At 40.0% G+C, this 27,016-nt stretch overlaps 1 protein-coding gene across 1 annotated transcript in view; it reads left to right on the forward strand.

The window, feature by feature from the left end:
- Window positions 1-4,166, forward strand: part of CDKL2 (cyclin dependent kinase like 2) — a 66,471-nt gene extending 62,305 nt beyond the window's left edge. Inside the window, exons 13-14 of the mRNA XM_004472567.3 lie at window positions 428-516; window positions 1,576-4,166. Coding sequence (XP_004472624.1) covers window positions 428-493 — 66 coding nt within the window. The 3' untranslated portion in view covers window positions 494-516; window positions 1,576-4,166. The remainder of the gene's footprint in view (window positions 1-427; window positions 517-1,575) is intronic.
- Window positions 4,167-27,016: the final 22,850 nt, after the last annotated feature.

Below are 27,016 nucleotides of genomic sequence, written 5' to 3' on the forward strand. Positions count from 1 at the left end.
CACCACTCCATGACTAGTGCCTGCGCTTTGGGCAAAGCCACAGGAATGAAAAACAAACAAAATGGGAAATTTACTCTTATGTGGGCCTGGGGGGTTTCACATCTCCAAGTTTTTACTTCTCTTCTCCATTGTCAGACAGTTGGTTTTTGTATTTTTCCCAGAGGGTTTTTTGTTTTTTGTTTTTGTAATGAGTGGGAAAGGTGGACTATAATGGGTTTACACAGACATAGCAGATCAGAATTATCTTTATAATAGAGCAAGGAATACTGTCTCCTTATTTCCCACCCCCCCTCCAGGCAAGCAACTGGAGCTATAATAGTTAATTTTAAGCATCTGATATTTGAGCAACCAGAATTGAGATTTCTGGGAGCTGGGACTTTTGCGATTATTTCCAACCTACCTGTCACACTAGATTTTTAATTTATAGGTATCAGGATCTCCCCTGCCACATGCTTCAGAAGCTGACTTCCCTCACATGGATCACCAGCACTAAGGATTACTTTGGTCTTGACCTAGGTAGGTCTGATTTCTCATCTTTTCTCATACTTTTCCCTTTCACAGGAAATATTTTGTAGCATGCTGAAGACCACATTCTTCAGCTGAAGCATTCTCTAGTGATTGAGTTCCATAAGATCTCCTAAGAGGGAAAGAGTTGTGCCATTTAAACCAAATGTGGCTTTTATCTCTGGGATAGACTCTTTTTCATAGAATTTATACCTCTTGCTCTTAAACTAATGTCCTGTGTTTAATTAGACACAGTAATGTGAATTAAAGTGACAAGTGCTCCAGAAGGATACATATTTATCTCCCTTTTCTGTCACTTACTTTGTGGGCTTGCAAAGCTAGTTTGATTAAATAATTGCTTGGCTATCTTTTTCCCAATAAAGAGGGATCAGCGCTTTCTAAATGATTGCCTCACTTTTAAATATACCTTTTTAGTATGGAAGAAAACAAATACAAAAATGAGACCTTTTTGAATGATGATTTGCTGTGTGACCTCAAGCAAGTTACTCAGTTTGATTTCTTATTAATTATGTGAAATATGATAATAAAATCCCACATGTCCTACCTATATACTGGCAATTAATCTGTTAACCTCCACAGAGCATTTTGAGTGTCCATGATATCAAAGGCAAATTTACTGTAAGTGAACAAAGCCTCAGTTTTAGAATAGACTAATCCTTTGCTTTCACAGGCCTCCTTTAAGGATTTGGGAAAGGTCTTTGCTGTGTGTTCGTGTGGTTCCATGTTTGTAAAATTTCCAAAAGTAAAATATTCCTTGGAGTATTTTATTATGAGCTACAAACTGTATAAACTGCAGGCTCCACAAAATTGGGATACACTTCTGTCAAAATCAGTCATTGTTAAATAAGAGCAGATAAAGTGCCATACTTGATAGTTTTATTTAGTAATTATACTAAACATTGTCTTTGTTTTTGATACATATAAGCTAAGGTTTTCTTAGACTTCATGGCATCCAATATACACAATGTGAGAAATAAGTGAGTTAAAAGACAATTTCTAGAAAGATTTTATGTAAAATACTTGGTCTTAAATGTGTCCTTGTACTTTTAGATGCTGCTCTAGCACTTACGAAAGATGACATCCTCTTGAAACAAGAGTGCTGATGTCCTCAGAGGAGCCATTTGTGGTTTTCACTGTTTTCTTCTGAACTGTCTGCACTTTCTGAGAAAGACCTTAGAGGAGAAGGAAAGACAAAGACTACCAAATGCTTTGAAGGAGGATTGACCAAGTGTCCTCCCCAACTGATACCTGTCACCTTTAAAGTTCTCTGATGCTGTTTCAAGATATATCCAATGAAAGAATAATATGATTCTTGTTACATGAATGTGTATTTACTTCTAGTAGATTGTATATTTAAAGTTAACCAAGATTAAAAGTGAATATAAAGAGATGGGGAGCAGATGTAGCTCAAGTACTTGAGCGCCTGCTTCCCATGTGCAAGGTCACAGGTTTGGTCTCTGGTACCTCCTAACAACAACAAAAACAAACTAGTAAACAAGAAAAAAAAAAACAAAAACAACTCAGGGAGCCGGTGTAGCTCAGTGGTTAAGTGCCTGCTTCCCGAGTAAAAAAAAAGAGATGGGAGAGAGAAACATTCTAAAAGGTCATGTTATTCATTCACTGAATTTGTGTATCATCTGTATAAAAGTGTTCATTTTTTTAGAAGTGGGTTGGGTGGGGAGTAGGTGATAAAAACTTGAGGGATCAGTTGAGGGAAATGAAATCAGTAAGAGAAAAATGTGTCCTTTATCCTAACTTAATTATAAAAACACATTTAAAAATCTTATCTGTTTCTTGACATTAAGGGGATATATAACTGCTCCCCATGGATAGGTGTATATCTGGTTTCTATGATTATTTTTGATATTTGATCAGTGTTTTATGGTAATTCGGTCTCTCTGCTGCTCTTTTTCTAAGAACTACACTAATGTAATTCTAGCAAAGAAACCTTTTATTTCTAATGGTTTAGTGCAACTCTGGCATTGGATAGTCCTCTGTATTTTAGGATTCTAGTACAAACGTTCCTCTGTGAAGGACCATGATTGGAATGAGTCTGGAGAATGAGAATTCTGTAGGTATATGTTCGAGTTGACTACTATATTTCATTTAGAAAAAAGAAAAATTGATAAAAAATGAGGAGATGGAAAGCAGGGTTCCCTATTGATCAAGATTGATTGATCTTCTATGAGCTAATTACTCTTGGACTACCTAACTGAAGAGGCTTTCAGGGGGGAATGCCCATTACTATGGATTCCTCTCCTATCTACTATTTTGAGGGTGATATTAGACAAACCCAGAGATATTCCTGTCTCCTTAGACCTTCCCAAAAGCTTTTTACCTAGGTGCAAAATCACTTACCTATAGTCCACACATCTTTCCCTCCCCACCCCCCTTGGCCTAATGAGTTTTTTTTTTAAAGATACATGGATTGCACCAAATGTTACATTAAAAAATGTAAGAGGTTCCCATATTCCCCACTCCCTACACCCCCCACTCCTCCCACATCGACAACTTCTTTCATTAGTGTGAAACATTCATTGCACTTGATGAAGACATTTTGGAGCACCGCTACACAGCATGGATTATAGTTTATGTTGTAGTTTATACTCTGTCCCAGTCCATTCTCTTTGCTAATCCACTGGTTCACAACTTATTAGGTCGGGGGGTGAAACCAATTTGGCGCCAAGATCTTGGTTGTTGGAATGCTATGCTCTCTATCATTTTTGAGAATGATTGTTAAGGAACAAGAATGTATGTGTATGTGTGTTTGTGGAGGTGTCCCTTAGCCAATTAATAGTGTCTTGTTTTTTTCCCCAAAAGTCTTTGACTAGAACTTAGTCCAAGTAATTAACTAGCACTTTTCTTTATTACTCTGGAATACTTTCTTAATATTGAAGTTCTGATCTTAGATACTTGGGCCTTAAAGGAGTATGACCTTCAAGTGGAGGCAAAATAGGGATTCCATGTATAAGTTTGTAGGCAATTAAATTAAAATTTGGTCTTCATTTTAACCTCTGACCAGGTTTTTTTTTTTGTTTTTTTTTTTACTAGATTGGTGTGGCTAACACGCTGGAAAAAAAATCAGTGTTTAGGCATTAATAGGCTTTACATTAAAATATTTATGAGTTTATTTTTACTTTAAATATATTGCCAATGGACTCTACATTATGGAAAACAGAAAATGCTTAAAGTGTGGCACTCCAGCTTATTTAACTGTTCTTTGTAGGTAAAGATCAATGTGAAGGTATTAGCTCAGTGTCTGAGGATCTAGGATCAGTAAACTTTCTATCATTTTCTATACTTGCTTTTGGTATATTTTGCTTATTAAGACACTTTGTGAACTTTAGAATTAAGGAACTATTTTAAATATTTACTGTAAGTACAAGTTGAGACTTGAAGATCATATCTGGTTAGAACCTTGCCAACCTTACTAGAAAACAAAGATTTTGAAAATTGAGGCTAGAATAACTTAACCAAAATAATCCTTCTTTCAGCCTAAAGTTATTTAGTTTCTTTTAACAAGGGTGTGATTTAGTCACACAGTGATAGGAAATATGTGTATGTACTGAGGGGGGAAAATGTGCTTATTGTGTGTATGTATGTTTATTTTTAAATTAATAAATATATCTTACTGTGCACAATAGATGGCTTTTATTCAGATTCATTAAATTAAGAGACTATAAATAGTGTACATATCACTATATGCTATTTATCAAATAGGTTTTTAAAACTGTTAATTCTTCCGGAGGCGGCGGACTTGGCCCAGTGGTTAGGGCATCCTTCTACCACATGGGAGGTCCGTGGTTCAAACCCCAGGCCTCCTTGCCCCGTGTGGAGCTGGCCCATGTGCAGCGCTGATGCACGCAAGGAGTGCTGTGCCATACAGGGTGTCCCCCGTGTAGGGGAGCCCCACGCGCAAGGAGTGCGTCCAGTAAGGAGAACTGTCCAACGCGAAAGAAAGTGCAGCCTGCCCAGGAATGGTGCTGCACACACGGAGAGCTGACACAGCAAGATGACGCAACAAAAAGAAACACAGATTACCGTGCTGCTGACAACCACAGAAGCGGACAAAGAAGAACACGCAGCCAATATACACAGAGAACAGACAACCGGGGTGAGTGGGAGGGGGGGAAGGGGAGAGAAATAAATAAAATAAAATAAATCTTGAAAAAAAAAATTTTTGGAAACTTTGGAAAGAGTTGTGGCAGGTTAGTTTTCTTTCCCAGCTGATGACACGAACAGTATAAAATAACATGTTTTATAAAGACTACTTGGTAAAAGTGACAGATCCAGGCTTCAAACCCATTTCTCCTTGCTTGGTTAGAATATTTGACCTCCCAGTGAAATGGGAACATAGAAGATGTATTGTCTTAAGTGACTCTCTCACTATTGTTTTCCTCAGTTTAGTTTGCTATATTTGCACAACATAAGGTTGGACATATACTAAACTGTGAGCTAAACGAGACAAAAATGTGACTGACTTGATTCCTAGGCCCTCCTTTATATATAATCCTTGGAAGACAATTAGAGAAACACCAGTGTCAAAACTGGATCAAATAGATTTTTCTCTTTTGTTTTGTGTTGTTTTCCACATTGGAAAGGGGTCCAATCCTCCATGTGAATGAAAAACCAGTTTCTCACTGCCTTATTTTTTCTCTTGATAGCTTAGACATGAAATAACTTGAAAATGTAATTAGCATACAGTTGATCTGTAAATATGCTCTTCCAAGTATTACCTAACCACAAATTTGGCGTCATCACTTTTAAGTAGCCTATGATTTTAGAATTTTATGTTTATAGATGTTTGTGGATATCTGATGTTGAATGTGTTATACACTAAGACATTTTCTTAAAAAAATCCAAAATGTCAGTTTCCTTTGTTTGCAGTGAAAATTTATTTCCCTCCATTGCATAGCTTTATTCAATCCCTTGATATTCTACTTTGGCAAGTAGGGTTATCTCCTCTGACAGCAAAGAAGGTGTCAGTAAAATATTGGAACATGTATTTTAAAGGTATACCAATTGGTTAACACAAATTAATATAAAACAGAATCAGGGAAATGAGTATATTTTCCTGTCTCTAAGCCAGGATAGGGTCTCCTAAGGAGAACAGGTTATTCTGTCAGTTTCCCTCCATTCAGCTAACCCCATTGCCTCTAGACCTGTTAAGTGTCTCCATTAATCTTACTATTAAAATGGTTCTAAAACCACCCCTTGACCCGATGATAACAATGTTTCATCTCCAATCTTCTTTTTTTTTTTTTTTAAAGATTTATTTTTTTATTTATTTAATTCCCCTCCCCTCCCCCGGTTGTCTGTTTTCTGTGTCTTTTTGCTGCGTCTTGTTTCTTTGTCCGCTTCTGTTGTCGTCAGCGGCACGGGAAGTGTGGGCGGCACCATTCCTCGGCAGGCTGCTCCCTCCTTCGCGCTGGGCGGCTCTCCTTATGGGTGCACTCCTTGCGCGTGGGGCTCCCCTACGCAGGGGACACCCCTGTGTAGCACGGCACTCCTTGCGCGCATCAGCACTGCGCATGGGCCAGCTCCACATGGGTCAAGGAGGCCCCGGGCTTGAACCGCGGACCTCCCATGTGGTAGACGGACGCCCTAACCACTGGGCCAAAGTCCGTTTCCCTCCAATCTTCTTTGGATGATTACTCCTTTTGTTTATATGCATACATGCCTGTCTCCCCTAGTAATTTTTTTTTAGGTAGAAAAGCAATTTATTAAAAGATGTTAAATTGCTCCTACAACTTCCATAAGAGGCAGTGCCAAATTCTAAAGGCACACAGGGAAGAACAATACCCAATGTCCCTGCCCCAACTAAATTTTAAAGTTGATTTCGTTTCCTAGCTGCTAAAACAAGTATCACAAAATGAGTTGGCTTAACAATTTATTGGTTTATGGTTTCAGAGGCTAGAAGGCTTACTGGCGCTCAGGGGTGATATCTTTTGGTTGACCAGCAGTCTTTGGGGTTCCTTGGTTTTTCTATTAACTAGCAATGTACATAGCAGGGTCTTTTCATTTTTCTTCCAGGTTCCATGTTCCATTAGCTTCCTGCTTCTAGGTGCTCTCTCAGGCTTTCTCTTTGTGCCCTTCTCTATAAAGCTTCCAGTAACATGATTAAGACACATCCTAATTCAGTTAGGCTGTACCTTAACTGAAGTAACTTCACCAAAAGGTCCTATTTACAATGGGTTCACACCCACAGGAATGGATTAGGTTTAAGAACATGTTTTTCTGAGACACATGACTCCAAGCCACCATGCATCTCTAAAGATTGGGGACTACACCTTATTTACCAATTTCTGTTCCCTACTGTCTAGCACAGTGATTTCTATGTGGCAATAGTATTAATAACCTTAGGGATGTTATTCATATTTTACAGGCAAAGCAACAGACTTGGAAATTTTAAGAAATTTACTCAGTGTCACTAAGTAAATGATAGAGCTATGAGCATTTGTTAAAATAAACATATGGTCATAATTATTTAGATCTGTAATCTGTTTTTTAAAAGAATTTATTTAGATCATATAAACTTTGGAAGCTTTGACTTAGAATGAGGAGCACCATACTTCCTCATTCACTAAGAGAGAAAGAGGTGAGTTTTCCACAACCATCAAGCAAAACTTCACTCCACTGTAATCAAGCGAAATTTGGATACTATTCAGCCCTGATTCAATCACTGTAGTCAGGGAAATGGCATGCACTGATTGGGTTAGGCCTCTGTTAAATTCCCTTGCCTGAATTAATAATGGAGCAAAAGGAATTGGGATTATGCTTGCTGGCCAGGCCAATGTCAACCTACCCATGGGAACCACATTGTTTGTACAAAGTAGGGGAGAAGTAGATTGGATGCTGGGGAAATAATCACAATCCTTACTACAAATGGACATTTAGAAGAAGCAATGGGTATACTTCATTTTAGATTTTGATTGATTCTGCCAAATTGTCCTTCAAAAAGGCTATACCAATTTACATTCCCACCAACAGTGTGTGAGAAGGTCTATTTCCCCACATTTCTGTCATGAAAAATACTATCATTCATCTCCATTTTTACCACTGAGGTTATACATCTTTTCATATCTTTTTTTTCTTTTCAAATATTTATTGACTATTTGAGTTTTCCCTTCTGTATTAGTCAGTCAAAGGGGTGCTGATGCAAAGTACCAGAAATCTGTTGGCTTTTATAAAGGGTATTTATGTGAGGTAGAAGCTTATAGTCACAGCTCTGAAGAGTCCAACTCAAGGTTACTTCCTTACTAAACTCTGTTACCATGTGTTGAAGCAAGATGGCGGGCTATGTCTGAAAGTGTTCAGGCTTCCTTCTTCCTCTTAAGGCTCTGTGGTCCCAACTTCTGATCTCAGCTATAGGCTAGCATAAGGCTCATCACTCACCCCGGGGCCCCTTTCTTTCTGGGCCCAGCTGCTCTGTTCTCTTCACAAGGTCGACTGTAGACGACCAGGCTTATTTCTCTTCCTGGCACTTCTGCCGTGTCTCTTGAGCTGTCTTCTGTTCCTCTTTGCTCTTCTCCTGTGTGAGTGTCTGCCCACCAAGGGGTCTGGATTCAACACCCTACTGACGTGACCAAATCAAAGCCCTAATCTTAATTTAATCAAGTAAACGTAACCTTTGAATTTAATACAGTCAAAGGGTATCACCCCAGAGAAACTGACCAGTTTGCAAACATAATTGGTATCTCTCTTCAGAATTCATAAATAATATCAAACTGCCACATCTTCTGTGAATAAAGGGTAAAGCAAGTTTCAGCTTGAATATTGGGGAATTTTCTCTGCAGACATTTTTCCTTTCTCTGAAAAAAGAGGCAAATACCAGCTTCAGATAATATGGTTGGGCTCAAAATTACATTTTGGATAAAATTGTCTGTGTGTTTGAGCCGGGAAGTACAACTTAGCCAGAAGAATGTGTTTTCAATTATACTTATCTTGTTTAGTAAAACTGTCATGTCCCTTTATTCTGCTTGGGTCTTGGGAGGAAATAAGCCAATGAGAGATAAGCACTTCTCCCTCCCAGGGTAGAAGGATGAAAGGGAAGTCAGTTTTGCTTTAATGTTCAGGAATTATTTGGGGAGAGTTATGAGAGATCTGAGTACTGGGGTTACTGTGGTGACTGTCCATCCATTTCACTAGAATGACACTCTACTTCTATGACTCTCCAGGAGATGGCAGTGCAGTTCAACCCAGTACAGTAAGCCATCCCATTCTAAGAGGGAAAATGGCAAATCCTGTGATGAATATTACCTGAAGGTGTCTGTTCCTTTTTGTTCATGCATCCAATAAATGGGCTTCTTTTTCTATTTTTAAGAGTCCAGTAGTAAGCAGTGCTTAATTTCTTTGAGCCGTAAGGTGGCAAGGGAGAGGTGTAACAATGGGCACCCTAGTGGATGTTGTGAGTTACACAATGCGGTAGTCCCGTTTGGGAGGTTATGTAACATTCGGAGCAGAAGAGGCAGAATGCATATGGCCTCTTCACGGTCCCTGGGATTGTGTGAGAACTCTCCTAAAGTCAGTGATACAGAGGTCAGCAAGGAGGAACCAGTGGCTGTGTGAGGGCTGGGCTGGTGGAAGCACAAGGGTGGGGGTCATTGGTAGCAAGGAAGTATGGTGTTTGCTGAGAATCCTGAGTTTAAAAAAAAATAGTAAGAGAATTATGAAAATAACTGCCCCACAAAGATGGTTTAAAAATTCATTGATGTAACAAATATTTATTGAGTTCCTACTATGTGCAGACATTGTTCTAAGTCCTGGAGAGAAAGGAATGAACAAAATAGACAAACATCTCTTTCAAGGAGCTTACTTTTTGGTATGGAAGACAAATGCTAAACAAGAACATAAAGAATATACATTGAATGTTTGAATGTGATTCATGCCAGGGATAAAAATAAAACTGGGAAGGAGGGTAGAAAGTGGTTCTGTGGTTGCACATTTAGATAGGGTGGCCAGGTAACTGAAAGGAGGAATTTTATAGACATCCTGAAGGAAGGTTGAGAGGGAGCCATGTGGCTGTCTAAGGGAAGAGCTGTTTCAAACAGAGGGAGCAGCAAAGGGACAGGGCTCTTGGCAATACCCAATGAGGTGGTCATTTTGTTTTATTTAACACTATTTTTTTTAAAATTTGCTTTATAAAAGCAAGTTTTATTGAGAAATATTCACATACCCAACAATTCTTCCAAATATACAATTAATGGCTTTTAGAATGCGTTTATCACCACAGTAAGTTTAGAACATTTCATTACTCCAAAAAGAAAAACTCTGTATCCCTTAGCAATCACTTCTCAATGCTGCTACCCTACCCTTCCCAAACCCTATGTGACCATTCATCTTTTTCTTTATGTATAGACTTATTTATATTTACATTTTATATAAATGGAATCATACAATATATAGTACTTGTATCTGGTTTCTTTCATTTAGCATATTTTATAAAAATTATTATTTTATTAATTAGAGAAGTTGTGGGTTTATAGAAAAGTCATGTAAAAATACAACATTCATATATACCCCCTAATGTGGGTACTTTGCATTACTGTGGTACCTTTGATACAATTAAAAGAATATTAAGGGAAGCGGACTTGGCTCAGTGGTTAGGGCGTCCGTCTACCACATGGGAGGTCCGCGGTTCAAACCCCGGGCCTCCTTGACCCGTGTGGAGCTGGCCCATGTGCAGTGCTGATGCGCGCAAGGAGTGCCCTGCCGGGCAGAGGTGTCCCCCGCGTAGGGAAGCCCCATGCACAAGGAGTGCGCCCCGTAAGGAGAACCACCCAGCGTGAAAGAAAGGTAGCCTGCCCAAGAATGGTGCCGCCCACACAGAGAGCTGACACATCAAGATGATGCAACCAAAAGAAACACAGATTCCCATGCCGCTGACGACAACAGAAGCGGACAAAGAAGATGCAGCAAATAGACACAGAGAAGAGACAACCGGGGTGGGGGGGAAGGGGAGAGAAAAAAAAAAAAGAATTTTAAAATAGTACTATTAACTATAATTCATAGTTTACATTAAGAGTAATTTATCCCCATATATTGCCCTATTATTAACACCTTCTATTAGTATCATACGTTTGTTATAATTCATGAAAGAACATTCTTATACTTGTCCTATTAACTATAGTGCTATACAGTCATATGTTTTGTCTTCTAAATTTTATTCTAGTAACATCGATGACCTAATGTTTCCCTTATATTCATATTTATAACTATACTCACCTATATAGTTCAGTGCTGTTAATTACACTCACAATAATGTACTACCATCACCACCATCCATTTCCAAACTTGACCATCAAGGTCTGTACAAATTTAAGCATCAGCGCCCCATTCTCTACTCCAGATCTATCCTTTGGTAACCTATACTTTAGATTCAGACTCTATAAGTTTGTTTATTATAATTAGTTCATATCAGTGAGATCGTACACTATTTGTCCTTTTGTATCTGGCTTATTTCACTCATCATAATGTCATCAAGTTTCATCCATGTTGTCTTGTGCATCAAGACTTCATTCCTTTTTATAGCTGACTAATGTTCATGTGTGTATATACCACATTTTATTTATCCATTCATTGGTTGATGTACTCTTGGGTTGCTTCCATCTTTTGGCAATTGCAAATAATGCTACTATGAACATCGGGATGCAAATATCTATTCAAGTCCCTGCTTTCAATTCGTTTGGGTATATATCTAGTAGTGGAATTGCAAGGTCATATGGTAAATCTACACTGAACTTTCTGAGTAACTACCAAACTATCTTCAATAGTGACTACACCATTTTACATTGCCACCAGCATTATTACTGTTAAATTATAGGGTATATGTTACATTAGTTGAATTTTTCATATATTGCCATATTTTTAACACCTGGTATATTAATTTGCCAAATGGTGCCAATGAAAAGTGCCAGCAGATAGATATTCTGCTGGTCCGAGGTGAACCTTTTATTCAAGGTCATTTTCTAGTTACGTCATCAGCTGGTAATTGGTAGTGATCCCTTGGCGTCAGGGAGGCTCATCCGCGGGAGTCATGTCCCATGCTGGGGGGAAGGCAACGAATTTACATGCTGAGTTTTGGACAAATGATTTTTGACAAGACTGCCAAATCCAGTCAAGTGGGAAAGAAGAGACTCTTCAACAAATGGTGCTGGGAAAATTGGATAGATATCCATGTGCAAAAGAATGAAAGAGAACTCCTATCACACACCATATACAAAAATTAATTCAAAATGGATAAATGACCTAAATATAAGAACCAGGACTATAAAAGTCCTAGAATAAGATGTAAGGAAATATCTTTGGATCTTGTATTGGACAATGGTTTCTTGGACTTTACACCCAAAGCACAAGCAATAAAAGAAAAAGATATATAAATGGGTTCTCCTCACAATTAAAAACTTTTGAGCATTATAAGTCATTTTCACAAAAATAAAAAGGCAACCTAGTCAATGGGAGAAAATATTTGGAAACCACATATCTGATAAGGGTTTAATATCTTGAATTTATAAAACACTACAACTCAACAATAAAAAGACAAACAACTCAATTAAAAAATCTGCAAAAGACTTGAATAGATAAAGAGGCTATACAGATGGCTAAAATGAACATGAAAAGGTGCTCAATATCACTAGATATTAGGGAAATGCAAATCAAAACCACCTTGAGATATCATTTCCCACCCACTAGAATGGCTATTAATAAAAACAAAACAAAACAAAACAGAAAAACTACAAGTGTTGGATAGGATGTGTCAAAATAGGAACACTCATAGTAAGACATATAATTATGTAGCTACTATGGAAGAATGTTTAGCAGTTCCTTAGGAAACTAAATATAAAATTACCATTTGAACTGGTGATCTCATTTCTATGTATATCCCCAGAAGAACTGGAAGCAGGTACTTGAACAGATATTTGCATTCCAATGTTCATATCAGCATTCACAATTGCCAAAAGATGGAGGCAACCCTAATACCCATCAGCTGGTGACTGGTTAAACAAAATGTGGTATATACCTGCAGTGGAATATTATTCAGTCGTAAAAAGGAATGAAGTCCTGAAGCACAGGACAACATGGATGAATCTTCATGACATTATGCTGAGTGAAATAAGCCAGACACAAAAGGACAAATATTGTATGATATCATTGATATGAACTAACTATAATAAGCAAATTTATAGAGTTAGAATCTAGAATATAGATTACCAGGAAATAGATTGGTGTTAAAGAAGGAGTTCATACTTAATTTGTACAGAATTTCTTTATAGGTTGATTGTAAAGGTTTGGAAATGGATGGTGGTGATGGTTGTACATTATTGTGAGTGTAATGAACACCACTGAATTAAATAGGTGAATATGGATAGAAGGTGAAACTTTAGGTCATATATGTTACTGGAATAAAAATTAAAAATAAAACATATGACTGTATAACACAGTGAGCCCCATCACAGATGATGGACCATTGTTAATAGTATAAGAATGTTCTTTCATGAATTATAACAAATACATGATACTAATACAAGATGTTAATAATAGGGTGGTATATGGAAAAATATACACCTAGTGTAAACTATGGACAATAGTTAATGGTGCTATTTTAATAATTTTTCATCAATTGTAACAAAGGTAATGCCTATTAAAAATAGTACAGTACAAAAAAGTACCGTAATCATTTGTAACATATACTCCATACTATTGCCAGGTGTTAGTGGTGAGGTGCTGTTTGGGATCCTGAATTTTATGCATGATTGGCGTGTATACCCACAACTTCTCTAATGGAAAAATTAAAAAAAAGAGAAGAGTACAAAGAACTCCCATATACCCTACACCCAGATACATCAATTTTAAAAATATTTTGCCACCTTTATTTCTCTTCCTCATTTTCACACACACATTTTTTTCTGAATAATTGCTTAGTTTCATAAAAGTCCTTTATCCTTAAATACTTCAGTTGGTATTTCCTAATAATGATGATCTCTTATGTAATTATCAAAGTCAGGAAATTTAATATTTATATAATACCATTATATAAATGGTATTATATACCATGGTCCATATTCAAATTCTGCCAGTTGTCCCAAAAATACCCTTTATGACAATCTCCCTCTCCCACCTCCAGGATCCAATCTATGGTCATATGTTGCATTTAGTTGTCCTATCTCTTTAACCTCTAACCTTTGTCTGTTGTGATACCTACATTTTTATGAAGATTATAGGCCACTTGTTTTGTAAATGTCCTTAATTTGAATTCGTCTGATGATTAGATCATGCATTTTTGGCATAATTAGAACTTTAGACTATTTCTGTCACAAAAGAGAAGATGCATGTAAGAGCTATCACCATTCCAATAGATTTCCCCCATTGCTTCAAAGGCAACTAATCCCAGATATAAATTAAGAGGAACATATTTGATAAACTAATTCACCTTGAGATATTGTTGACTGAAGACTATTGCCCTAATTCAATAAACCTGATAGAGATCACTGTATTTTAAAAGAATAATTTACTAAGCCAAAAGATGCTGTAATTTTTTTTGTCTCAAAGGTATATGCTTTTTTTTTTTAAGAAGGTACCAGGGATTGAACTTGTGACCTCATATATGGGAAGCAGGCACTCAAACCACTGAGCTTTACCTGCTCCTGAGGCATATGCTTTTAATTGCAGGTACGGACTGCTTCTCATGTAGGTAACTCTATAATTCTATGTATGTTCTGTGAAGGGGCATGGTGCAATTTTACCTACAGTTGTTTTGAAAAGGGTCCTCACTATGAAAGACTACAGAGTGACCTGTTTTCTCTAATAGATGCAGTGACTAATGTGTTGAAGCTGCTAATCCATCCTTAGTTCATTTTAGTTTTACATATCTAAGGTTTATGTATCACATGGCAAGGGCTTAGTGACCAGATTTCAGAACAGTTAAGCTTTGGATTGCAAAAGTTCTAAAGTTTTGGGAAAGAAAGCCCAATCAAACCTGGATTGATTTTAGACAGTCAGGGCAGTGTGAAGCACTTTGTGTTTTAGGCACGTGGTGATCACACCAGAATAAAGGAGGGTCCAAAAAAGTGATGAGATTCAAATATGAACCTTTATCTATAAGTTTATTGAGGTCGGTCCTCTCCTGGTTATGTTCCTATAACCAAAAAAAGGAACAGGTAAGGTTTATTTTAAAAATCTATATAGAGAGTTTCTTGATAAGGAACTCCAGGGGGTTTTCAAGTAAATGCGTAATTTTGAAGCAAATGTCTATTTTTCAATAAAAATTTATTTTTATTTATTTCTCTCCCCTCTCCTCCCCCTCCACCCCACCCCCCGTTGTCTGCTCTCTGTGTCCATTAGCTGTGTGTTCTTCTGTTGTCTGCTTGCATTCTTGTCAGGCAGCACCAGGAATCTGTCTCTTTTTGTTGTGTCATCTTGCTGTGTCAGCTCTCTGTGTGCGTGGTGCCAATCCTGGGAAGGCTGCACTTTTTTCATGCAGGGTGGCTCTCCTTGTGGAGCGCCTCCCTATGTGGGGGACACCCCTGCATGGCATAGCACTCCTTGTGTGCGGCAGCACTGTGCACGGGTCAGCTCACCACACACGCCAGGAAGCCCTGGGTACCCAACCCTGTACCTCCTATATATTAGGCCGACACTCTGTCAGTTGAGCCACATCCACTTTCTACAAATATCTTTTTTTAAAATAAAAATTTGCATTGAAGTGAGTAAAGGAAATAATTTTTTTCTTTTTATCTTTTAATATAGCAAGGCTACACAGCATGATGATTTTATCTCTCTCTTCCTTTTCCCAGGCAACCATTGCCAGAGTCCTCATGTCTTTATGTTGACTTTTTTTTGTTAAAGCAACAGCAGCAGCAGCAACTTACACAAATAGTTCTTAGGAAGAAGGTAAGCCATTGACCACAGATGCAAAACCAAGCTTCCTGTGTTTTAGGCAAAATGAGTGGAACAAAAAAGAGGCAGTATTTTTCAGAGTGGACCAACAACAATGAAAGCAACCAGTGGGATTTATTTCTCATATTGCATGCTCAAAATACAAGGTTCCCACAATTGAGTAAATTTATGTCAGTATTATAAGAAGACTCATGTAACATTTAGTCAGGCCCTTTGTGCCTGGAATTATGTCGAAACTTTTAGGGGAAGTATATTCTTTTAGCAAGTGTCTATAAAATGATAACAGGAAAAACAGTGAGATACTTATGAAACTAGTTTTCACTGTGTGATGGTTAGGCTAATGTGTCAACTCGGCCAGGTAATTGTGCCCAGCATTGAGGGAGAATTTTCCAGCTTGTCTTTGGACAGCCAATGTCTCCCAAAACTCATCAAGGACCTTCAGTGGAGTTTCTTTGGAGCCCCTGGTTGCAGCCTGCCTGCGGAACCTGGACTTTTGCATCCCCATGGACCTGTGAGAGACTCTGATAAAATCTCTTACATTGACAGATATCTCTTTTTGATTCTGTTTCCCAAGAGAACCCCGACTAACACAGCTTGGTACAGAGATTGGTTCTTGAGGAACAGAGTCTTAAACATGGGATGTCTGAGGTGGTTCTGGGAGTTTTGCAATTGGCTCTCTACTCTAATTGGACTCAAGGGTACTAATGACGCCCTTTCCAATAATGAAGAGGCTGCTAACAGTTCATGGAGTCAGTTGATGACAGAGATACACACAAAATATCATCACTGGATTCCCCTACTTCCATGCTTATAAGAAGCAAGGATCTGGATGAGAGTGTTTGTGGAGTCAAATGGTATAATGATGCTGGATGGCTCCTCCTAGATACTCTGGATACTGTTACAAAAGAAAGAGATGAACTAAAGTCTTCAAATTTGAAACTTAAACACTGCATAAATGATATCAGAGTTTCTATGTGTTCTCGGAAAGAAAATCTCATCTCCTGTAGCCACGGGTTTGAAATATCTGAGAACCAAACTCAGACTCTCATTGTATGAGTAGCAGAGTTACAAAGGAAACTAAAATCTCAACCCTGCAGGGTTTCTGAAGTTAAAGTGAAGGAAGTGATTGGAAAAGAGTGGAACCCAGGGGACTGGGATGGAGAAACATGGGATAATGGTAATATTGATGTGGAAATAGGAACCCTAAATTCTGCTAACTTTACCAGATATATCTATGAGGCCTGCCCTGCAGAGGCCATACCTTGTCAGCTTTGTATCACCCAGCCTCCAACCTGCCCCAGGGAATCCACCTCCTTCCAGCTTTGAGGCAGGTTACAGCCAAATGCCAGCATATACTGCCCAGTCACCAGCCTGCCCCAGGCAGTCTGGACCTCCTCCCCTCTTTGAGGCAGGTACCAGCCAAACTCCAGCATGCACCGCCCAGCCTCCAGTCTCCCTTCCAACTCCTTCCTGAAGAGATTAATCCTATCTCACCAGAAGAAAATATTAAGAAATGCCCTGAAGTCAGGTCAGTAGCTTGCAAGACATTTCTAATCCTTCTCCCACCCACCCCCACCACCCCTCTTGTCTTCCAGACCTATTATAGACTAAAATCAAAGCAAGCTCCCAAAGGTGAAATACAAAGTGTGACCCATGAGGAAGTATGCTATACTCTGAAAGAACCGTGTGAGTTTTCCAATTTATATAGACAGAAATCAGAGGAATATGTGTGGGAACGGATACTAAGGTTATGGGATAATGGTGGAAGGAATATAAAATTGGATCAGGCTGAATTTGTTGATATGGGCCGACTAAGCAGAAATTCTGGATTGAATGCTGCAACTCAAGGGGATAGAAAGGGTTTTAACAGGTTTGGGTGGCTGACTGAAACAGGGACAAAAAGATGGCCTAGCATGTCTGAGTAGAGATGCCTGATTGCCATGGTACACAGTAGAAGAGGGAATTCGAAGACTGACAGAGATTGGAATACTAGAATGGATTTACCATTTGAGAGCTGCTCATCCACCTCAGGAACGTCCAGAGGACACACTTTTAATAAGAACTGTGAGAAATAAATTTGTAAGAGTAATTCCATCTTCCCTAGAGAGCTCTGTGGTTGCTCTCCTCTGTAGTCCAGATATTAATACAGCTTGTGGATAAATTCACACTTATTTTATAATCAAATATACCTAGAAAGTCAACTGCGAAGTATAAACTCTATAGGCTTTGGATATTCAGGGAGGATGCAAGCCAAATGTGTCAAGCTTACCTGGAATGTGGGGGTGGGGGGTTTGTACTAAAAGTTTACCTGGAATGTAGGGGATATGTGTTAATTCAAACTTACCTGGAATGTGGGGAATATGTGTTAAATCAAGCTTACCTGGAGGAAATAACCTATCTAATACTCAGATAAAACACTTGAAGAAACTAACAAAAAGTCCTTTTGCATACAAGCACCGTTTGACTCCCCATTCTTATTTCCTCCATATAAAAGGGACCCAAAAATTCTATTCAGGGCTTGGTTTTTATCCGGACAAGAGTTCGCCAAGACCGGTCAAAATAAATCATCTTCCTTCTCAGAAATCTCACGTTCTGGCCTTCGATACTGAGTACACCCAACTTCTCTCTGCCACTACAATATTACTGTAGGGAGGGCTGTAATGGAATTAGAATCCTTAAACATTATGGGGATGATTGGATCTTGGTCCAGTAAAAGTCAAGTGTAGGCAACTAATCACCAAAGACAAAGTGGGAGTATCACAATGAAAGGCAGATTCAAAGCCGTCCTCAAAATAGTTGAGTTGCATATAGTTATGGCATTGGCTGATACATCATGGGGAACCTAGCAGTGAAATAGATGGGTAGTCTACTAAATTTCTCCTGGATCAGTGTAAACAGAAGAGTTCTAGGTCTAATGAGCAAAACCCTAACTCAAAGTACAGATGCAGAAAATCATGGTCCCTTAATCAATTCCCAGATTTGAGACAGTTGACAGACCTGGAGCCCCTTGAATGATGGGAAGGTCAGATCTCCTTGGGGACGGATACTATTTAACTGCCAAATAATTTATACTGGTAATCTTCCTCCCATTTTTCCCCAAGGAGACCTATGGCCTTTTACCAGAGTAACTGTACATTGGGGAAAAGGAAATGATCAGACATTTTAGGGATTATTATATACTGGCTTAGAAGTGACTTTAATTCCAGGAGACCCAAAACATCACTGTGGTCCATCAGTCAGAGTAGGGGCATATGGAGGTCAGGTGATTCATGGAGTTTTAACTCAGGTCCATCTCACAGTGAGACCAGTGTGTCCTTGGATCCATTCTGTGGTTATTTCCTCAGTTCCAGAATGCATAATTGGAACAGACATACTCAGTAACTGGCAGAATACCCATACTGGATCCCTGACTTGTGGAGTAGGGGCTATCATGGTTGGAAATGCCAAGAGGAAGCCACTAGAACTGCCCCTACCAAGCAAAATAGGAAATCAAAATCAATACCAGATTCTTGGAGGGATTGTGGAGATTAGTACCACCATCAAGGATTTGAAGGATGCTGGGGTGGTGATTCCTAACATATCCCCATTCAACTCTCCTTTTTGGCCTGTGCAGAAAACAGATGGATCTTGGAGGATGACAGTAGATTGTCATAATCTTAACCAGGTAGTGACTCCAATTGCAGCTGCTGTTCCAGGTGGTATCATTGCTTGAGCAAATCAGCACATCACTTGGTACCTGGTATACAGTTTTTCATCTGGCAAGTGCTTTTTTCTCAATTGCCATTAGTAAGACCACCAGAAATAGTTTGCTTTCAGCTGGCAAGGCCAGCAGTATATCTTCACTGTCCTGCCTCAGGGGTATATAAACTCTTCAGCCCTATGTCATAATATTGTCCTCAGGGATCTTGGTTGTCTCTCCCTCCCACAAGACATCACACTGGTCCATTATATTGATAATATCATGTTGATAGGACCTAGTTAGCAAGAAGTAGCAATGACTCTAGACTTATTGGTAAGGCATTTGCATGAGAGAGAATGGGAGATAAATCCAACTAAAATACAGGGTCTTTCCACCTCATTGAAATTTCTAGGTGTCCAGTGGTATGGGGCTTCTCAGGATATCCCTTCTAAAGTGAAGGATGAGCTGTTGTTACTGGCCCCACCTATAACCACCAAAAAAGTTCAATGCTTAGTTGGTCTCTACAGATTTTGGAAATAACACATTCCTCATTTGGGTTTGCTACTCCAACCCATTTACTTTGTGACCAGAAAAGCTCCTTTTTGGATTGGGGACCAGAACAAGGGGAGGCTCTGCATCAGGTCCAGGCTGCTGTGCAAGTTGCACAACCACTTGGGCCATGATCCAGCAGATCCAATGGTGCTGGGAGTTTCAGTGGCAAATAGAGATGTTGTCTGGAGCCTTTGGCAGGCCCCTATAGGTGAATCACAACAAAGACCCTTAGGATATTAGAGCAAATCCATGTCACCCTCGGCAGATAACTACTTTCCTTTTGAGAAACAGCTTATGGCATGCTACTGGGCCTTAGGAGAGACTAAACACTTAACCATGATCCATCAAGTTACCGTGAGAACTAAGTTGCCTATCTTGAGCTGGGTATTGTCTGACCCACCAAACCATAAAGTTGGGTGTACACAACAGCACTCCATAATGATGTGGAAGTGGTATATATGAGACAGGGCTTGAGCAGGTCCTGAAGACAAAAGTAAGTTACCCTATAGTAATGTCTAGATATACTCATAGTGGAAACAATTAAAAACAACAGCTGGGGCGGGTACTGGGCGCCTGGCCGGGGGGTCACGGTCATGGACCCTGGGGAGCAGCGGCAGTCCGCCAGGGGCAACGGCAAGAACCAGGAAGGAAGGAGGGCCCAACAGTGGGTTCCTGATACTAATGGCTATGCTTTTGAGCCTATACATCTGCAATAAGAACAAGGCCTAGAGTAGCACTGTGCCTGGGAGTTTCCTCCTGACAGCCTTCATGTTACTCAAATGTGGCCACTCTCACAGCCAAACTCAGCATGTAGATGCAGTGCATTCCCCCCAACGTGGGACATGACACCCGGGGATGAGCCTCCCTGGCACCAAGGGATCACTACCACATACCAGCTGAAGATGCAACTAGAAAATGACCTTGAATTAAAGGTTCAATACGGATCAGCAGAATATCCCTGTCTACATATAATAACATGACTTCAAAATGCTGTTTGACCTAATATAAGGGGGAAATGGAAAGGAGAAATGAGATTATAAGGCTATGAGTCTCTAAAAAAGAGTCTGGAGGTTGTCAGAAGGAATGCCCATATGCACAACTGAGCAGAGTCTAAGAGACAGATAAAGTAGATACAACCCCAGGTATTGGTTCTTCTGAGGGATAAAGAGACCCACGGGTTCTATGGTCATGGCAGATGGGGTTCACTGCCATGGAAGATGGCCCTTCTTTGGAGCTGGTGTTTCTACATGATGGAATTGAACTCGGAGGGGATCTCTTCCCACAAGACTTGCATGCTACTTTATTGGAATTGTAGTTTGTGCTGGGGCTTAAGATATATTTAGGGGATTTGAATCTCTGGACTGATAATAAGACACCCGGGCCCAGAGCCTCAACAGACTTCAGCTCCTACACTTTGATTTATTGGACTGACCCCACTCAGCTAACATGGAGTTGAAGAAGGTCAACCACCACACCATGGAGCCTAGAGTGTCTACAACTGAAAGCAGGAGGAGTGCATCCAGTATCCATGTGGAATCTAAGCCCCCACTTGACATAGATGTGCAATGGACACAACCAATCCAATGTCCACAGAGAAAATGTGGAATGGGTGTGGGAAGGGTAGCCATGGTGGCTGCTGGGTTTGGGGAATGGGAGGAAGAGATGAGATGTGGAGGCATTTTCGGGACGTGGAGTTGTCCTGGGTGGTGCTTCATGGACAATTACAGGACATTGTAGACCCCCCCAGGGCCCACTGGATGGAATGTGAGAGAGTGTGGGCTATGATGTGGACCATTGACTACGGGGTGCACTGATGTTCAGAGATGTACTTACTGGGTGCAATGGATGTCTCACGATGATGGGAGAGAGTGTTGCTGTGGGGGGAGTGGGGGGTGGGGGCGGTGGGGTTGATTGGGACCTCGTATTTTTTGAATGTAATTCGTAAAAATAAATAATTTTAATTAAAAAAAAAAAAAAAGTAAGTTACCTGAGGAAGTAGCCCAAATGTCCATGGTCACCACTCCTGCCATGTTACCTTCTCTTTCCCAGTCCACAGGTTTGGCCTCTTGGGGAGTCTCTTACAATCAGTTTGTTGTAGAAGTCAAGAGAGGTTCAATTATTTTGTGTATAGAAAGGCCAGGACTCAGGAATAATTTTGGGAAGAAAAAAGGACTTATTTACAACTGGCTGGGCTCAGAGCTTCTCATTCCAAAATCCGAGCCCTGAACAAGATTTTTGAGCTCTTTTTATTTTTATTTTTATTCATTTTTTAAAAAATATTACATTAAAAAAATATGAAGTCCCATTCAACCCCACCGCCCCCACCCCCCACTCCCCCCACAGCAACACTCTCTCCCATCATCATGACACATCCATTGCATTTGGTAAGTACATCTGTGGGCATCGCTGCACCTCATGGTCAATGGTCCACATCATAGCCCATACTCTCCCATGTTCCATCCAGTGGGCCCTGGGGGGATCTACAATGTCCCGTAATTGTCCGTGAAGCACCACCCAGGACAACTCCAAGTCCCGAAAACGCCTCCACATCTCATCTCTTTCTCCCATTCCCTGCACTCAGCAGCCACCATACCCACTTTTCCCACACCAATGCCACATTTTCTCTGTGGACATTGGATTACAGAGGAAGGGCCAAATGGTTCTTTGTTTCAGTGCTCAATAGATTTGAATTAGCATATATCTTCCACATCCTAGGTAAGCTTTTAGCATGGACTTCATACATTCTAGATAAGATTTAGCACATTTGGTTTGCATTTTCCCTGAATATTTAAAGTTTATAGAGTCTGAATTGCTAAACTGTTTCTCTGGGACTGGAGTTGTTGTCATGGTTACCAAGGGCAGGGCTGCAGTTCTCACTGTTCCAAATGCACAGCTCAGTCAGGTTATCTATGAAGAGATGAACACCCCCCCACCCATAGCCTACATCAAGTTGATTCAGGATGAGAAAACTTGGGCCTATCTTACAGATGGTTCTGTACGATATGCAGGTACCACCTGAAAGTCTGCAGCTGTAACACTGCAGCCCCTTTCTGGGACATCCCTGAAGGATAGTGGTGAGGACAAATCCTCCCAGTGGGCAGAACTTCAAGCAGTGCACCTGGTTGTTCATTTTGCTTGGAAGAAGAAATGGCCAGAGTGTGTTTGTACACTGATTCATGGGCTGTTGCCAGTGGTTTGGCTGGATGGGCAGGGACTTGGAAGGAACATGGTTGGAAAATTGGTGATGAAGTGGCCTGGGGAAGATGTGTGTGGATAGACCTTTTTGAGTGGGCAAAAAACATGAAAATATTTGTGTCCATTGTGAATACTCACCAGTGGGTGACTTCAACAAAGAAAGATTTTAATAATCAAGTGGATAAGATGACCTACTCTGTGGCTAATGCTCAACCTCTTTCCCCACCCACTCCTGTCATTGCCCAATGGGCTCATGAATGAAGTGGCTATGGAGGTAGGGATGGAGATTATGCATGGGCTCAGCAACATGGACTTCCCCTCACCAAGACTGACTTGGCTACAGCCACTGCTGAAGTGCCAGCAGCAGAGACCTACACTCAGCCCCTGATATGGCACCATTTCCCGAGGTGACTGGCCTACTACCTGGTAGCAGGTGACTACATTGGACCACTTCCACCATGGAAGTGGCAGTGATTTGTTTTAACTGGTATAGACACATACTCCAGATATGGGTTTGCATTTCCTGCATGCAATGCTGCTTCCAAAACTACCATTCGTGGACTTACCAAATGTCTTATCTACTGCCATGGCATTCCATACCACATTGCTTCTGATCAAGGAACCCATTTCACAGCAAATGATGTGTGGAAATGGGCACATTCCCATGGAATTCACTGGTCTTATCATGTTCCCCATCACCCTGAAACAGCTGGATTGATAGAACAGTGGAATGACCTTTTGATGACTCAATTATGGCACCAACTAGGTGGCAATACCTTGCAGGCTTTGGGCAGTGTTCTCCAGGAGGCTGTGTGTGCTCTAAATCAGCATCCACTCTATGGTGCTGTTTCTCCCATAACCAGGATCCATGGGTCCAGGAATCAAGGGGTGGGGGGAGGGGAAAGGAGTGGCACCACTCACTATTTACCCCTAGCGACCCACTAGGAAAATTTTTGCTTCCTGTCCCTGCAACCTCAAACTCTGCAGGTCTACAGTTTTTTTTTTAAAATGTCTCTTTGATTTATTGCAAATTTCTATCAAAATATGCATGATATATAAAACAGAGGTAAAGTAGACAGTTATATGATAGCCAACTTCTGTCAGAAATTATTCACATCAATTAACTAGGATGCTGAGGTGTTCCATTTTTTTTTTTTTTAGGTTTTTAGTTTTTTTTTTTCTTATTTTCTTTTAAATGTTACATTAAAAAAATATGAGGTCCCCATATATCCCCCCACCCCACCCACATCAACAACCTCTTCCATCATTGTGGCACATCCACTGCACCTGGTGAATACATTCTGGAGCACCGCTGCACCACATGGACAGTGGTCCACATTGTAGTCCACACTCTTCTCCAGTCCACCCAGTGGGCCATGGCAGGACACACAACGTCCAGCATCCATCCCTGCAGCACCACCTAGGACAACTTCAAATCCTGAAAATGCCCCCACACCATATCTCTTCTTCCCTCTCCCGACCATCAGCAGTCACCATGGCCACCCTCTCCACATCACTACTACAGGTGTTTAGTCCCAAAAGGAGGAGTGCTGCCATCAGGGAACACAACAATGATTCCATTGAACTGGAAGTTAAGAGTGCCACCTGGCCAATTTGGGCTCCTCTTACCTCTGAATCAACAAAGAAGGGAATTATTATATTGACTTGGGCAGTTGATCCCAACTGTCAAGGGGAAATAGCACTACGTCTATACAATGGGGGTAAAGAAGAGTTTGCCTGGAATACAGGAGATCCTCTGGGGCATCTCCTAGTCCGTCATACCCTATAAAACTGCAACAACCCAATCCAAGCAGGACTGACAATGGCCCAGAATCTTCAGGAATGAAAGTTTGGGTTACCCCACCAGGCAAAGAATCAAGGCCAGCTGATGTACTTACTGAGGGTAGCAGAAATTTGGAATGGGTAGTGGAAGAAGGTAGTAATAAATATGAACTTCCACCATGTTACCAGTTACAGAAACAAGGACTGTAATGGTCATGAATCTTTCTTCCTTGATTTTTTTATGGTTATGATTGTATATGTACACAAAACGAATTTCTTTGTCTTCTTCCCCAACCTCTTCCCTTGTCATATAACAAGTTGTATCAGTTTCATGTTATAATATTTGAGGATGTCAAGTTTAAGAGTGAATATTACCCAAGAACTTGGACCCTATTCTGTAAGAAATTAATGTGTTTCTGGTTGTACACAAGGGAGTTTAACATTGTTAGGCAGAAAAAATATAAATATACATGCCTGTTATTATTTTTACTTAGAGACTAAGTATGGTTTGAGGTAATGTGTATGGTTGCCCAGTTGACAAGGGGTGGACTGTGATGGTTAGGCTAATGTGTCAACTTGGACATGTAATTGTACCCAGTTGTTTGGTCAAGCAAGCACTTGGCTAATTGTAATACAAGGGCATTTATGAACTTTAGTCATCATTGACTTTAATGCAGTGATAAATCATAGGTCGCTGATTACAATTAAATCAGTTAGGGAGATTGCCATCAGCAATGAGTGATGCTTTATCCAATCAGTTGAATGCCTTAAAAGGGGAAGTGATTCCAGCATTGAGTGAGAATTTCCCAGCTCATCTTTGGACAGGCAATGTCTCCCAGAACTCATCAAGGACCTTCACTGGAGTTCCTTTGGAGCCCCTGGTTGAAGCCTGCCTGCGGAACCTGGATTTGTGCATCCCCATGGTCCCGTGAGAGACTCTGATAAAATCTCTTACTATTGACAGATATCTCTTATTGATTCTGATTCCCTAGAGAACCTTGACTAATACATGCTGGTTGCTTAAAAAGTTAACATTAAAGTAGATTTAAATACTGCAGTTTAAAGAAAGGAGTTATTTGAGCTAGATAATTCAATCTATATATATTTAAAGTATTATCTATTGTTAGACTGCCCATAACTTTGTCTTATTTTAATCTTTATAACTTCTTTTAAAGCTCATTTTGTAAATGTACCTCACTCTCTAAGTTGATCCCAACTTATTTCAATGATCATCACTCTATTTGGAAGAGGGGGTTAATACTTCTGGCATCTCAATATGGATATGAATTATTATTATTTTCAATGGAAAATTAAGTTTGGATATTAATTATTGAAACAATCCATTTTAAGCTTTTATTTGCTTAAATGTCCTGTGATCATAAAAAGTTGGGGATAAGAAAAATCTAAGTGCTACTATTCTGCAAAAATGAATAATCTATAAACCAATATCTTCACTGCTGAAAACAATTTCTAATCAGCATTTTAGGACACTTAATCTTTAAATCCAGTAGTTTTGATTTGGAAAGAGAAAACATAAATCTTATTTATTGCTTTGTCTGTTGCATTAGCTTCTTTTGCTTCAGAATGCTGGGGTCTTATTCTTTCAGCTTTCCTCAGATGAACTTTCTCTCTGGAGTTTTCTTCTGGGGAAATATTTATAATGAGGAGTATGGTGACTGGGTGGTAAAATAAAAGGTTGGAATTTTAAACAGTGATTGCATTTTGGAGGGAAGAAATTTCTGTGTGGAAACCTAAGGTGGACTCTGTGTCTTCTTCGTGGAAAAAAGTGGATTGGACATTTGGGTGTTCTCTTGATGGGCTGGATCTTTGTCACTGGATTCCTTGTGGTGGGAGGAGGAGTAAGTGTGAAGATTTGGCAGTCTGTGGGATCCACATTGTTTTGTGATTCTCCAGGAGGGGTGACTATCCTCTCTTGTCCTGTGGGGAGGAAAATTCAGGTCAGGAATCTGACTTGATAACAGAAGCAGGAGAGATACTCTAAAGTGGCAGCAAGGGAGAAAGTGGGAAGAGTGAAGTAGAGAAGTCTCAGAGCATGTTTAAAAAATCTGTCAAGGTTCAATAAAAAGAAATATAGATACATCTAATGACCTAGCAATTCCATTCCAGGGAATTTACCCAAGAGAAATGAGTACATGTGACTACAAAAAGACTAGTTCAAGAATGTTCACAACAGCCTTATTCACAATAGCCTAAAACTGGAAGCAATCCCAGTGTCCATCAGTAGGAGAAAGGTTAAACTGTGCCTACTCCTATGATGAAATAATTACTAATACAACACAGATGATAGAGCAGATGTGACTCAAGCGATTGAGGGCTTGCCTCTTACCTGGGAGCCCTGGGTTTGGTCACTGGTGCCTCCTGAAAAAA

Source organism: Dasypus novemcinctus, chromosome 1, assembly GCF_030445035.2.
Source record: "Dasypus novemcinctus isolate mDasNov1 chromosome 1, mDasNov1.1.hap2, whole genome shotgun sequence".
NCBI classification, from domain to species: Eukaryota; Metazoa; Chordata; class Mammalia; order Cingulata; family Dasypodidae; genus Dasypus; species Dasypus novemcinctus.